We start from the raw sequence: 13,217 nt of genomic DNA on the forward strand, positions 1-13,217 counted from the left end.
TACATTTCTTTAAACTTTTCCATATTTAGATATTCTAGCAATAAACTTAATATTGAGGCAAGAAGATATAAAGTTTTCACTGCTTCCAAATGTTTTTGGTAACTTCTGTTCCAGAGATAATTTACCATTGGTTCATGATGAACACTGCATTTTTTAAACAAATTTTGCAAGATATTAGAGGGAAAAAACACTGATGTGCCACACCATCTTAATCAAAATTCTATAGCTGTAGTTCATCTCAATGTCCATGGTTTTTCTATGCCATTTATTAGCTTGAAAAAGAAAAAAACCCTGTACTTAATGTCAGAAATTTAAACTATAAGAAATGTATTGGTCTCCAAAAGAGTGATCTTTTTTTGGTATCAAGCAGCCTAAATTTAAACATGGGATATAAATTTATATAGATTTCCACTTGTTGGGAGTTCAAACTGCAACCATCCTGTAGGGTAATCTGGTCATATTCCGACCACTGAGATCGTTGACATGAGATCAACAACTTCATTATTGAAGCCAACTGCTGTGTACCTAACTACAATACAAAGCAGTCAATCAGGCTTCTTACAACAAATTTCATTTTTCAAAAAGCTTATAATTTGAGTTCGTCTTACTGAAAAGTGATTTTATTATGACTGTACACACAGGGGGTAAATCTGACAGTGGTGTGGCTTATTCCAACCTCTAATATGTTCAATTCTGACCACCATATATGGACCGTACACATACAAGTTTCATCTTTAAAATACAAAGATTCTGTTTATCTGATTCTGGACAGATTTTAAAGCTTTAAATTCTTTTTATTTATTTTTTTCAGACAGAGAGATAGCAGATAAAAGGGATATTGTTATATAGATAATTGTGGATGTTGTTATAGAGATAATTGTGGAGAGAAATAACATTTTATTTTTATTTAGATTTATACCTTTAATTTTTTATTTATTGTTTTTAATTATATATTTATTTCTGGTTTATATTTCTTCAAAGTTCAATACAAACTAACCATAATTCTACATTTTCTTTAAGCTTGTGTTCTTGGTTGGAATTGCCCTCTTATGATAAGGAACCTGATGTAAATCCAACCACTATACAGAACATTGTATACTGTTGTTATTTGTCATAAACTGATGCAATTTTTACTTTTTTAGCGAGACAAAGCATTATTTTAAAGCTATGATAACATAATTATTATATTATTGAAAGCCATACAGATCATGGATGACTGATGCCTCACTAGGGTCCTGAAATTCTTTTTTTGACTGCTGCTTCTGAATTCATGTGGAAAAGAGAATACTAATTATATCATTTTGTCATGCCATGCCCTCGTCACCTGGAAACATCTTTTCTAATTTGCATATGCATGTGCACAAATTAAAAAAAAGAACACAGCAAGAATTTGCATATCTTTGTTGTAAACAGCAGGACGTACATCCACGGTCGGAATTACCCTACTGGTCAGAATATGACCATGTTACCCTATAGCAGAGTAACTTTCTATTATGCTGAAAAGTAATTTTGCCCTGGGGAACTTCAGTTATATCACATACTGAAACTTAAGCACCATGTTTTAAAATGTATCAATAAAGTTTAAGAAACTGCCCATGCAATCTACTAGTTGACATGAGGTCATTACACACTGTATCATGTCTGCCTAATTTGTAACCTTCCCTATTGGGTGTAAACAGAAAAATTTGCCTTCGACCACAGCTTAAGTGAAAATGAAAGTAAGCATCTGGCCTCGATAAGTTAAAGTGTAAAATAACAAATGAAAATTCTAAACTTTATAACCACATGTAATCCTGCAATGTAAGACATCGACGCTGACATTTATGTCTCGACCCCAAAAACATAAAAATCTGGGTCCATGTCTTACATAGACTGCATGAAGCATGTTGCTAAAGCTATCACCTCTTCCACATGAGAGATCACTTCAAAATACCCAATGTTAAAACCGTCCTATTATAGTATAGCATCTCTGAAAGCTACGTAAGATCTCTACAGTAGCTACGTCACAAAATGATACACTGCATACAGAAGACTTTAACCTTACGTTCGACAGTGTGACAAAAAATCTAATCAAAAGAGACAACACCAGTTAATCGTTAAGGTCAGAAAAAAGAACACCTGCTATAATTCTTGAATATGAGCAAGTCCAGTCACGATTATTTAGATATCCGGATGGCTGCTAATAATATCAATATACACAATTTGTATACCTTGTCCACGATACCAAGATCTCCTTTTGATAAAATATCTCGAATAATTTGGCCGGATTTGTGTGAAACGGCAACAGATGCCGAAACAATTCGCATAAGCAGCGGCACACTTTGTACGACAGATGCCATGTTTGTGCTACCAGTGTAAACAGTTTGAGTTATGCTACAGTGCCGAAGAAACCCGACGAAAAGTTCTCCGGAAAAGGTAAAGATGCTCTCTGAAGCTTCGTATTCGTGAAGTTTAAGATTTTTAAAGAAAATTAAGTTCCCCAGCTTTCCTCGCTGGTTCTATAGGCTTTTAAAAATAACCTTTTGTAGCTTAGCCATTGTTCAAAGAACTCGTAATTCCCCTTATTTTGGTGTACGATTGATGGGTGTAACATTGGTTATAGAGTAAACAGCCTGGCCTTAATTCAGATGTGCATCTTTGAAAGACAACTGCTAGCTCCGCTTAGTAATTTACACTTCCTGGACTTAAGATGTAAATTTGTTTTAAACAAATGGAAAACAAAAGAGCCGATAACTTTTTTCTTACATTGTCTGGTCAAGCAAAATAATTTTCCCTATTGTAGAAACTGCTACAGATACTGTACTTTATACTAATTCAGGTTAAGTTTTGGAGCGCATGGGAACAGTCATTTTAGTTATCGATCTGTAATTAAAATTAGATCTTCAGTGTTACACTTAACACATGGCAGCGGATATCTGATTTTAATCAGTGTTTAGTTATAGTCTTAATGCACCCCCCCCCCCCCAACCGGTTTGGCTGTACCCCCTACCGATTTCAATAATGGAAATCTTTAATGTGATAAAAAGTTCATAAAATTAGTTAATTCATTAATTGATATATAATTTATAACTGACTGTGACGAGAGACGCCCTAACTCTAGAAGCCTCTGCGCCTTTCATGGTTAACGGACTTTCCATTACTAACACGGCGCCATTGTAAACAAACTATGTACACTCATGCAGTAGACGATTTGGGGTTTTTGGTTGATCAGATTTGTTCCTGAATTAACTAAACAAGCTATTTCGTCCATTAGAAAGTATAGATGATAACGTTAACTATGTGAACGAGTTCACTGAGTCAGAAACGAAACTTTCAAACAAGCAAACAGATGAACGTGATATTCGCGATGTCAACAACAAAGATGAGAGACAAAGTAACTGAAAATACCGTAGAAACAATTATTAAGGAGGAATATTCCAATCTTTTCGCAAATAGAACGGTTCTTGTTATGACCAGTCAGTCACTCAGGTTTGCCTGTCACCCCTGCCAGGGTATAGGCCGCGCACAAAATATCGCCAGAGACTTCTGTCCTGTGCCATCTCCCCGAGCTGACTCCAGGTGTGACCCAGCTTAGTAATGTCCACCTCAAGATCAGGTCGCCAGGTGTTTCTTGGTCGGCCCCTTCTCCGATTTCCTTGAGGTTTCCACCTCAGTGCCTGTCTGGTAATGTTAGTAGTAAATAGGGGCACTAGAGCATCAATGGGACTTAGCATTAAAAACACCCGATGGGCAAATATAGCGTCAAGGGAAATTTAACATGGAGAAAAATCGTGGGCAAATATAGCGTCAAGGGGAATTGAACATGGAGAAGAATCGTGGGTAACTCTAGCGTCAAGGGGAATTGAACATGGAGAAAAATCGTGGGCAACTCTAGCGTCAAGGGGAATTGAACATGGGGGAATAAAGTGTGGGTCTATCTAGGGACAAGGGGAATTGAACATGGGATTTGTTTTTTTTAAAATATTTTTTTAAAAAAAAAGGGGGTAGGCAATTGAAAGTCATTCTCTTTTCGAGAAATATGGGTGGCCCTGAAAAGGGCCTTTGGGTTTCTTCTGCTTCTTCTTCTATTTCCTCCATTTCCTTACCCAGCCCCTAATCTTTCCCCAAATTCCTTTGTTCTTCTTCTTTTCATTTTCCGGTATCCAGTCCGGGTGACCCATGGCTCTGAATTTCTGTTGGATTTTTATCCAGTTATTGTTCAGTCTCTCATATTCTTCTTTTTTCTTTCTATTCTCTTGTTCTTTTCTATCTTTTGCCCACCTGTCCTTAATTTTCTGCACTTCTTCCTTTATTATCTTTTTTATCTTTTCTTCCGCTTTCTTTAGTTGTTCACTGCCCCTTTTCACGAACTTCCACTCTGACCATTTCTCTAGCTCTTCTAAATAACATCTCACTCCTTTTACCTTGTCCATAGACTCTTTTATAGTCCTCACTCGTACATACTCTGGTTGAATCAATCCTCTCAATCTCTTAACTTCTTCCTCTATCATCTCCTCTATCATCTTCCTCGCTAATTGTAGTTCATTGACATAGTCAAGACTTTTTCTCAACCTCCATTCTCTTTCTATCCTTTCAATAGTATATTCTCCATCCATCATCCAAAAGTAAGCATTTCTTAAGTCATTAAACAACGCCGACACTTCCATCTTGTATCTGTTATTCCGTAGAATGGTTCGAACGACGAACGTGGTGGGTTCTTATAGTGAAAGCGCGGACGTGATGGAAAACATCCCCCAAGACATAAAATTGATCTTACCTAGATCATGACCAAACAACGCGCGGACGTGAAGGAAAACATCCCCCCTACTTTCTCATTTCATATAATAAAACCCAAACTATACTCTCCACATACGCTAAGAAACAATAAAGAAACCCATAATCTACTATTCACACAAACATATCTGAGCTCTTACAAACACAAACACACAAACACATACCCTCACACTATAAAAAAGAGTCAGTGTTTATATTCACACTACTCTACCTACATAAATTGGCAAATTGATGGTTATTTCTTTTCTAGAGTATTGGATAGCCCTGAAAAGGGCTGTTGGTTTTTTTGTTTTTTGAACTCCAGATTCACCTATCTAATGATGGCACCTTCCTGGCCTGGCGCCACACACGCATCTTCTTCCCCAGTCTCATTTCACTTTTCTTCTTGGGAGTGCAGAGGCGGGATATGTGGCTTCAGAATCCCAATTTTCTGTCCCTGGGTTTCTGAAATTTCCTCTCTCCTCTTCTTTGTTTCTTCTCTCCTCCTCTTCTTTTCTTCTTCTTTCCTCCTCCTCCTCCTCTTTCATTCTTGCTTCTGCTACAATGGCCTCCGCGGCCAGTTCATTTAGTATGCGCCTGGCATATTCCAGGTGCATCTGGAGTTCTAGCAGTTTCACAATTCTGGTATTCATTGTTTTGTCAACGAATGAACAGGGTAGCTAGACTGCCCAGCGAGTTTTAATTTATAGTGAAAGCGCGGACGTGAAGGAAAACATCCCCCTAAAAACATAAAATTGATCTTACCTAGATCATGACCAAAAAAAACAACGTGCGGACCTAAAAGAAATACTCACTCACTTTTTTATACTACCCATTCCTATTCTAAATTTTTTTTTTATTAATCACTTCAATATACTATTCACATAGTCAAAGCAATCCAATCAAACCCCCAAATCTACTCTCCCCACACGTCAAACAGCAAAAAAAAAAAACATGATCTTAATCTACTATCCACACCAACGTACGTGAGCACTTACAAACACACAATCCTATACACAAACACATACCCTCACATTTTTAAAAAAAGAGTTAGTGTTTATATTCACACTACTCTACCTACACACATTGGCAAATTGATCGTTATTTCTTTTCTAGAGTATTGGGGTAGCCCTGAAAAGGGCTGTTTTTTTGTTTGTTTTTTTGTTTGCTATGGCAATCTTTTTTAGTTTCTAAGAATGCGATGTCCTCTGAGGATAGACTTTCTGGCGATAGGTCTGCTTCTTCGGAAAGAGAAGAAGAACTCTTTGGTGTCGATACGACAATCGACAAAGCCTCTCTCAGGTTCAGGTTGCTGCTGCTGCTGTTGCTGTTGTTGTTGTTGTTGTTGTTGTTGCTGTTGCTGCTGCTGTCTCTGAAGTCTGTACTTCTCTGTCCATTCTTCTTTCTCCCTGTTCACTTCTTCTCTGAAGAGCTCTTCTATCAGGTCTTCAGTGACTTTTAGCATTCTCACATTCTCTATCTCTTCTGGCTTCGGTATCAGACTGTGTCTGACCCTATGCAAATTCACGAAGGCTTCGTTGAGCTTAGCTAGTTTGGAGCACATCTTCGTAGGAGGATGAGTCGACAATGGATGGTTTGACTGGAAACTCCCCCCGGTTCTTAAAGTCAAAGCGCGGACGTGAAGGAAAACATCCCCACACGGTTTTCGAGTCGCAACGTTCAATGAGTGTCATGAGAGGGATAGCAAGAAGTGAAAGAGCATGAATCAAACATTCTTATAGCCAAACAAACGACAAAGGCATTTTTTTCAAAACACAACATTTTTTATTCAAAAATCACTTAACACTAACCAACAACTCTAACATTTTTTATCAATAATCCAACACTATGACATCAAACATTTTTTTTCAAATCACAAACATTTTTTTTCAATTTACAGTCTACTTTAAACAGGGCTGACAACGTTGTGAATGAAATTGTGATTTCCACTGTTGGAAGTCATTAGGCCATTGATGGACATTACGTTTCCTAGCTTGAGACAAAAGATAAGCATAATGGTCACAGAACCATCGATCTACTTTCACATCATTTCTAGAAGAAGAACGAGGATCAAAATGAGTCACTAAATGTTCTAAAGAATAGCCCAGGCTGCGATGATGCAGAAAATACACACAATATTGTCCACACACCAAGGAATCTGTGCCTTGTAATTTCACATTATTGAATCGGGTGGTCTGAGTATTTCTTCTCATAAAGTCGATGATATCGTCTTCCAAAGGGGGCAATCCGTACGAATCGAAATATTCCACACATCCTTCTTGAGGAAAGTAGACGGCTACCCAGTGGGTTCCTGGGAGATGACTGTCGTCCGTGTTGATGACATAAGCTAGATGGTCTTGAGGTTTGCGATGAGGGAGTTCATCTTTAGCACAGACGACAGGATTCCAAGAAGCCGTATACGAACTGTGGTTCAAAAGGTAATAAAGTTCCCAGGTATCCATTGTTTTGTGTTTTTTTCTTCTTCTTCACAGGTAATAATAAGTCGTCAATTCGATCCTGACTTTTTGCTTGAAAATGTCTGACAAATAACCGTTTCTTCGTTTCGTCTCCTCACTCTGATTCAGGAGAGCTTCGATACGATCGATCTCTTGAGTGGTTAATGGTGGACAAGAATGTTCACGCAAGTCTTTATACCACTGGTGTAATACGTCTTCGTCCGAGATGAGACTCCAAGCTTCGTCCAGATACTCGTCCAATTTTTCTTCTTGACTCAACATCAGGCATTTATCGTGTTGAATTTGACTGGGATGATCGTTTTGACATCCATAGCACTCTTTCTTGATCAATTCCGTCATTTTTTCCGCCAAGTGTTTGGCAAAACAGGAGACTAAATGGGCTTCTTGTTCTGGCCATCTTGACTTCATCATGATCACTTCTTCTTTTTCCATGGTCTCCTCACATTCCATCTCCAAAGTTTCTCCACTAGGTAAAGAGGGATAACAGTCTTCCATGGCTTCTAATAATCTAGAATGACTTCTCTCAAACTGTTGATTTCTGTGGTATTATTGAATTCTGCATACAGGAGAACGTTCACTGTGTGATCTGGAGGTGGATTTGCAAACTGAATTTCCACTCGAATCTGGCCGGATTTTATAGGGTGGAAATGTCCCTCGTCGCTGCCTTGGTCTGGAGTGAAATCAAAACCCCACAAAGCGTAGCCTCCTGCATAATCCTCGTACGTAATGCCGTGACTGGTGTTGGTTCCTAACTGTCCAGTGGCTTCGTACAGGGACAAGTACGATCTCAAATAATTCTTCGCGACACCAAAGTTGGGCTCAAAGGGTCGGGTACACAAGGTCTTGCCGTCGCGACTGACTTCGATCTTGGACACATTTTGTAATGCTGAAACTAAAAAGAATTTTGATCGTGGGTTCCGTTGAAGGCTGAATTCCTGACGATACCAACAATCAAACGCTTGGGTAACTGTCCTTGGAACAGATGATCTTCGATCATAGATCGCTGTCCAGCAGGAATGGTGAACGTTTTCACTTCTACGCGTCGTATCGGATACTTGGCGGTCGTTCTGCTCAACGTCTGACTGACGTCGTTTCCCACTTTAGGTAACACTTTCACACGACGCACGTAAAGTCGGGCTTCTTGAATGATAGTTTTGTATTCGTTGGCATGGGCCATCAAATGGAAAGCGGCACTGCTACGATTCAGTCTCAGACGGATATCCACCCCGTTGAGCAAATACTTTTCTTGTAACCACATGTCCAAATGCAAACGATCCATCAGTTCTAAACTTCGCCCTTGCAGAATTTTCTTACGACGGTCGTTAAACCCCACATTGTGAGGATTGTCATCTTCTGTCAGGACTGTGTCGCTAAACGTGCCTACACCTGCCGTGTCAGGTTTCCATACCACGCAAGCATCCAGATGAGTATTCTTGGCTTCTTTTCCGTACGTCAAGAGATTTTCCAAGTAGGCACGATATGGGTAAGTATCCATGCTGCTGCTGACCAGTTTGTTATTCAAGTACAAGTCCACTTCGCTAAATAAGGAATGCATGAAATTGTTGACAGGAGCTACTCTAGCATCGCCTCCTGGATTGGTGTTGTCCGTTTTGATCACTTTCACTTTCAAATACAGGTAACTGCTATTTAGATCGATGTAATCATCGGGTTGTCCTTTGATTTCAAACTCGATGGGAGCTGATTCCGTCAAAGAGGAGACGGGATGAAATTCGACCCACTGAGATTCTTGCATCGTCATCATGGTAGGGGGCATGGCAAAGAGATCCAGTTCCGACTTGGAACAAGTACAAGACTCTCGGTGCATCATTTTGTTCTGTGTCTCAATAATCGAAAACGTCTAAGTCTCGAACGGTTCTTCTTTTCTTTGCCTTTCTCGCTTTAGAAGTGTGAAGTCTGGTGAAAGGGTGTTTTCTTCGTCGTCTCTTTCTGCCTTGTCCTTGCTGAATGCTTGACTCGGTAGCGTGCAGGGCATTTATAGGTGTGTCTCGTCGGCCCAAAAGGTCTTTGCCCGTTTCCAGCAAGACATTTTTGGCAGCCCTCATGAAGGCTTCTTTAGGGTTTTGTTTGTCGATGATGACATTTTCGAGAAATTCTTTGCCTTGCGTCAGTGCCGCATCTTTCAAGGCGTGCAATCCGCGTGTCACCATCGGTTTCAACACCGGAGGCACCGAACGAAAGGCCGATTTTAACATATCTCCTAAACCGTGTCCTCGCTGTCGAGCAACCCCTCGGTACACTGGATACATGACTTACGAGTCGTGAGAGAACCGTTTTCTAAAATGGAGTTTCACCGTGACTTTTCCTTTGGCGAATGGAATATTTTGTCCCAAATCTCCTTTTATAGCAATGTTGACCGTGTCCAAATAAGACTTGCTGACCGGTAAATAGTGAGGATGGACAAATTCGCGGTGGACGTGATAAGTGTTTCCACCTTCCTCGTCAGCGATCGTGGCAGAATCCACTTTGAAAGGAATGACACGCAGTAACGGTACAGAGGTGTGTCCCACCACGTTGTACTCCACCACATCGGAGTACACGAACATCAAATTCAGTCCTTGGTTCAGTTCTACCGGGGCACGAAATAACTTGCTAAGAGACTCGTTGTCGTAAACGATTGGTAATTCCTTTTTCTTGATTATGGCCATTCTCATGTCCATGTCTCCGCCCAACATGTCAAACAATTCAGGACAAAATAAAATGGACAGGGTTTTACTCCCGTCAAATTTCATCAAGAAGCGACGAGCTGCTTTGTGGTATTCCATGGTGACAATTTTTTTTACACTCTCCAAAGCTTTCAGAAACACGACATTAAATCTGGAGGTTATGGTGCTCACCAAATGTTGACCACTAAAATAATAACCTGGAGGAATGAACAAGTGATAGGTGGTGTACTTTTGATTTTTTGTGCCAGGGGTTTTCTTATCATATTTGCCATAGGTATCCAAGTAATGTTGCAATTGTTCGTCATGAACTTCCACATCAAAAAATTTTGATTGGGAAGGACAATGAGGACTTGGGTCGGGTGAACGATTTCCACTAAAGCCACTTCCCAATGGGCTTCGTGATCTAAGGGGATGGTCTGAGGTAATTTGGCCGTGTAACAGCACAACGTGTTGTTGGGAAACACCTCCATGGAACTGTCACTGGGTAAGGTTAAGTAAAATTGGTTTTGGTGACTCATAATTCCAGAGTTCTGTGGCTGTCCGAGCGGTTACTGGACGTCAGAGGCGTGTCTTCGCCCAAAATGGGGCTCTGGTTGTGGTTTGTTGTTGTTGTTGGAGTGGTGACTGGCACTGGCACTGGACACAAGGTTCCCGTGGTTCCCGTTCGAAGAGAATTTCAGGGAGGGATTGGGAAGCAGGTAACCGATGCAACTGCTCAATAAAATGGTCCACAATTGTTTGTCTCCTTGTTGCAAACTCAAATTGGCGATGGCTGCCCCGATGACACAATACACCACGAAGATTTGGCAGAAAAAGACGATTTGCGTTTTAGGCACACGTTCTCCACACCACACCCACAAGGGTTGTTTTTGTAAATCTTGCACAGAAAAACTAGGTGAAGGAGTGGTCGACGTAGCTGCGTCTGTGTGAAAGGGCATGATGGTCACTTCTTTTTATAGTCGATGACTTGCGAAGCTTCGATCCAAGAATCAAAACTGGGTGGATATCCTTTCCAACGTACTTTCACTTCTTTGACACGTCGTTTGCCCGCTTTACGGGTTCTGCGTTCGAGAATGCTTTCGATGTCGTACACGTCGTCTTCTTTTTTGGTGACACGTTGTAACTCGGGTAAATAAAACGTTCCTTTGAGCACTTCTCCGTTCATGTCTTCCAATTTATAGACGGTAGGATGACGGCCATGCACTCGTCCAGTGACGCGAAACAATTCGGTCGTCCAGTTAGGTAAGTAACCTTTGTCGAAAGTGCGTTTGGTTTTGCCAATGCGCACCCAATCTCCTACGGCCAACTCTCCACTTTTCTTGGGGACAGCCCTCGTCGGGGACGTACCAAACAGGCGCTCAAACACCAGCACTTCGTTGTCGGGAGTCACTTCTTGCGGGGCACGTCCAATGCTTCGATGGTAAGATTGGTTGTACGCTTGCACCAGGTGCGGTAAGATGTCGATGTACTTCACAGTGTGGTGATGCGTAAAATATTTCCACATGCGTTCTTTCAATGTGCGTTGAAAACGTTCCACGATGCTGGCTTTGGTTTCGGGATTCTCGGTGGTAAAAAAATGAATGTCACGTTTCTTTAATTCTTTTTGGAAAGCTTGGTTCAGAAATTCGGTGCCTTTGTCCGTTTGCCATCGAAGAGGGTGACGACCGCTTTGTTTCAACACCCGTTGCAGGGCTCGCACTAACTCGCTGCTCGATTTGGAAGTCAAGGGCACGACCCAGGCAAATTTGGAAAAGACGTCGATGACACAAAACAAATATTTGTAGACACGATTGTAGCTGGCCAAATGAGAGACATCGGCTAAATCGGCTTGCCATTGATGATCGATGCCTTCCACTCGGGTGCGACTTCTGGCAAACTTGCGTCGAATGGGTTTGTGTAAAGTGTAGGTAGCTTGTTCTTGTAACCATCGTTGCACTTGAGGTAAACGGAGACTTTTCAGTCGAGTTTTGGCAGCACGATACAATTTTTGAACTCCTGCGTGTCCTGCAGGATGCGAGGGATCGTAGTAAATGCTGGCTAAGACTTTTTTCCATTTTTTATTTTTTTGTGTTGGTTGGTGTGTTAATAAGGCACCCACTCTTGGAAGATGCTACTCTTTTTCTCTTGGGGGTATTTTCTTGGATTGCAATGCTTTGCGTGTGCGACCAGCAATAGGTGTTGAAGAGTAGGATGTCTGAGCGGGGGATATCGGTTCTTGTTTCACTTCTGTCTTCACTTTCTTTTTCTCTTGTGATGAAGAAGGGGTGGCCATCATCTTTTTAATCCATCCAATTCTGGAGGTAGGTGGTGTTGTTAACTTGCGTACTTTTTCTGGTGGAGTTTGAAACCCTTCTTCTTCTTCTTCTTTTCCTTTTTCTGTCTTGGTCACTGGTACTGGTACTGGTGATGGTGCTGGACTTTTCATCAAGGTCTTAAAATCTTTCAGAGTGGGTAGAGCTGTTTCGTCTAAAGCTTTCTGGTGAAAGAGTTGCAGTCGTTGCAAAAGTTAACCGTACTTTTGCGATTTTTCTGTTTCGGACAAATCTTGGCGATCCATCAAGGATTGCAATTCGTGTTGTAACTGGGACATCTCGCTCAAATGGGGATTGGGAGGTAAATGCGGGGTGCGTTGTTCTTGCCACCGATGGCATTCCATCCATCGTTTGTAAGGTACTAAAGCTAGTTTTCGTCCTTCCATGGGGTTGTCAGGGGTCGATTCTGAGATCTTGGGACTTCCGAGGGCCTTTTTATCTTGCTCCCACCAGTCCTCCCAACATGGTTCCCAAAACTTCTTTCAGTAAGGGGCCTAACAAAAGAGGCAAAATGCCTCCACGTTGGACCAACATCTTCTTCTTTTGACGAATGGGAATTTTCTTTTGAACCATTTGGCGAAGAACGTGACGATGTTTGCTTAAGCATTGTTTCTGGTGTTTGGACAAAGGGACCGTGCCTTTCAAGACGTTCAAACAACATTCGCACACGGTATCGATGACCTCTTTGGAGGCCGATTGAATGAGTTTTTTTCGTAGAGGTGGAGAAGCTTTGGACAGGACAGATAACATGTCCCCATGTTTGACTAAACGTGGTGGTAGTCCTTTTCTTTTCTTTCCTTGGGATTTTCTGGAGGGTGACATCTTTGAGTCTTCAGGGGCACCAAAAAGCATTGATACCCCCGACTTGGTCACAGGTCTTTTTTATACTGGAACGCGTCGCCACTGATTGTCTTTACGTCGTATCAGTTTGAGGACAGGCATGACACGTCGTGGAGGGGTACGCAACGGACTAAATCGAGCCAGTTCTTGCT

At 41.2% G+C, this 13,217-nt stretch overlaps 1 protein-coding gene across 2 annotated transcripts in view; it reads right to left on the reverse strand.

Annotated features, from left to right (window-relative positions):
* LOC149804924 (3'(2'),5'-bisphosphate nucleotidase 1-like) overlaps positions 1-2,367 on the reverse strand; it is a 53,645-nt gene extending 51,278 nt beyond the window's left edge. For both annotated transcript variants that reach the window (XM_089945940.1, XM_089945939.1), the window contains exon 1: positions 2,211-2,367. In XM_089945940.1, the coding sequence (XP_089802066.1) occupies positions 2,211-2,339 (129 nt within the window). In that variant the 5' untranslated portion in view covers positions 2,340-2,367. The remainder of the gene's footprint in view (positions 1-2,210) is intronic.
* Between the last annotated feature and the right edge of the window lie 10,850 nt (positions 2,368-13,217).

The sequence above is a fragment of the Sinohyriopsis cumingii genome, chromosome 2, assembly GCF_028554795.1.
Source record: "Sinohyriopsis cumingii isolate HCF-2022 chromosome 2, ASM2855479v2, whole genome shotgun sequence".
NCBI classification, from domain to species: Eukaryota; Metazoa; Mollusca; class Bivalvia; order Unionida; family Unionidae; genus Sinohyriopsis; species Sinohyriopsis cumingii.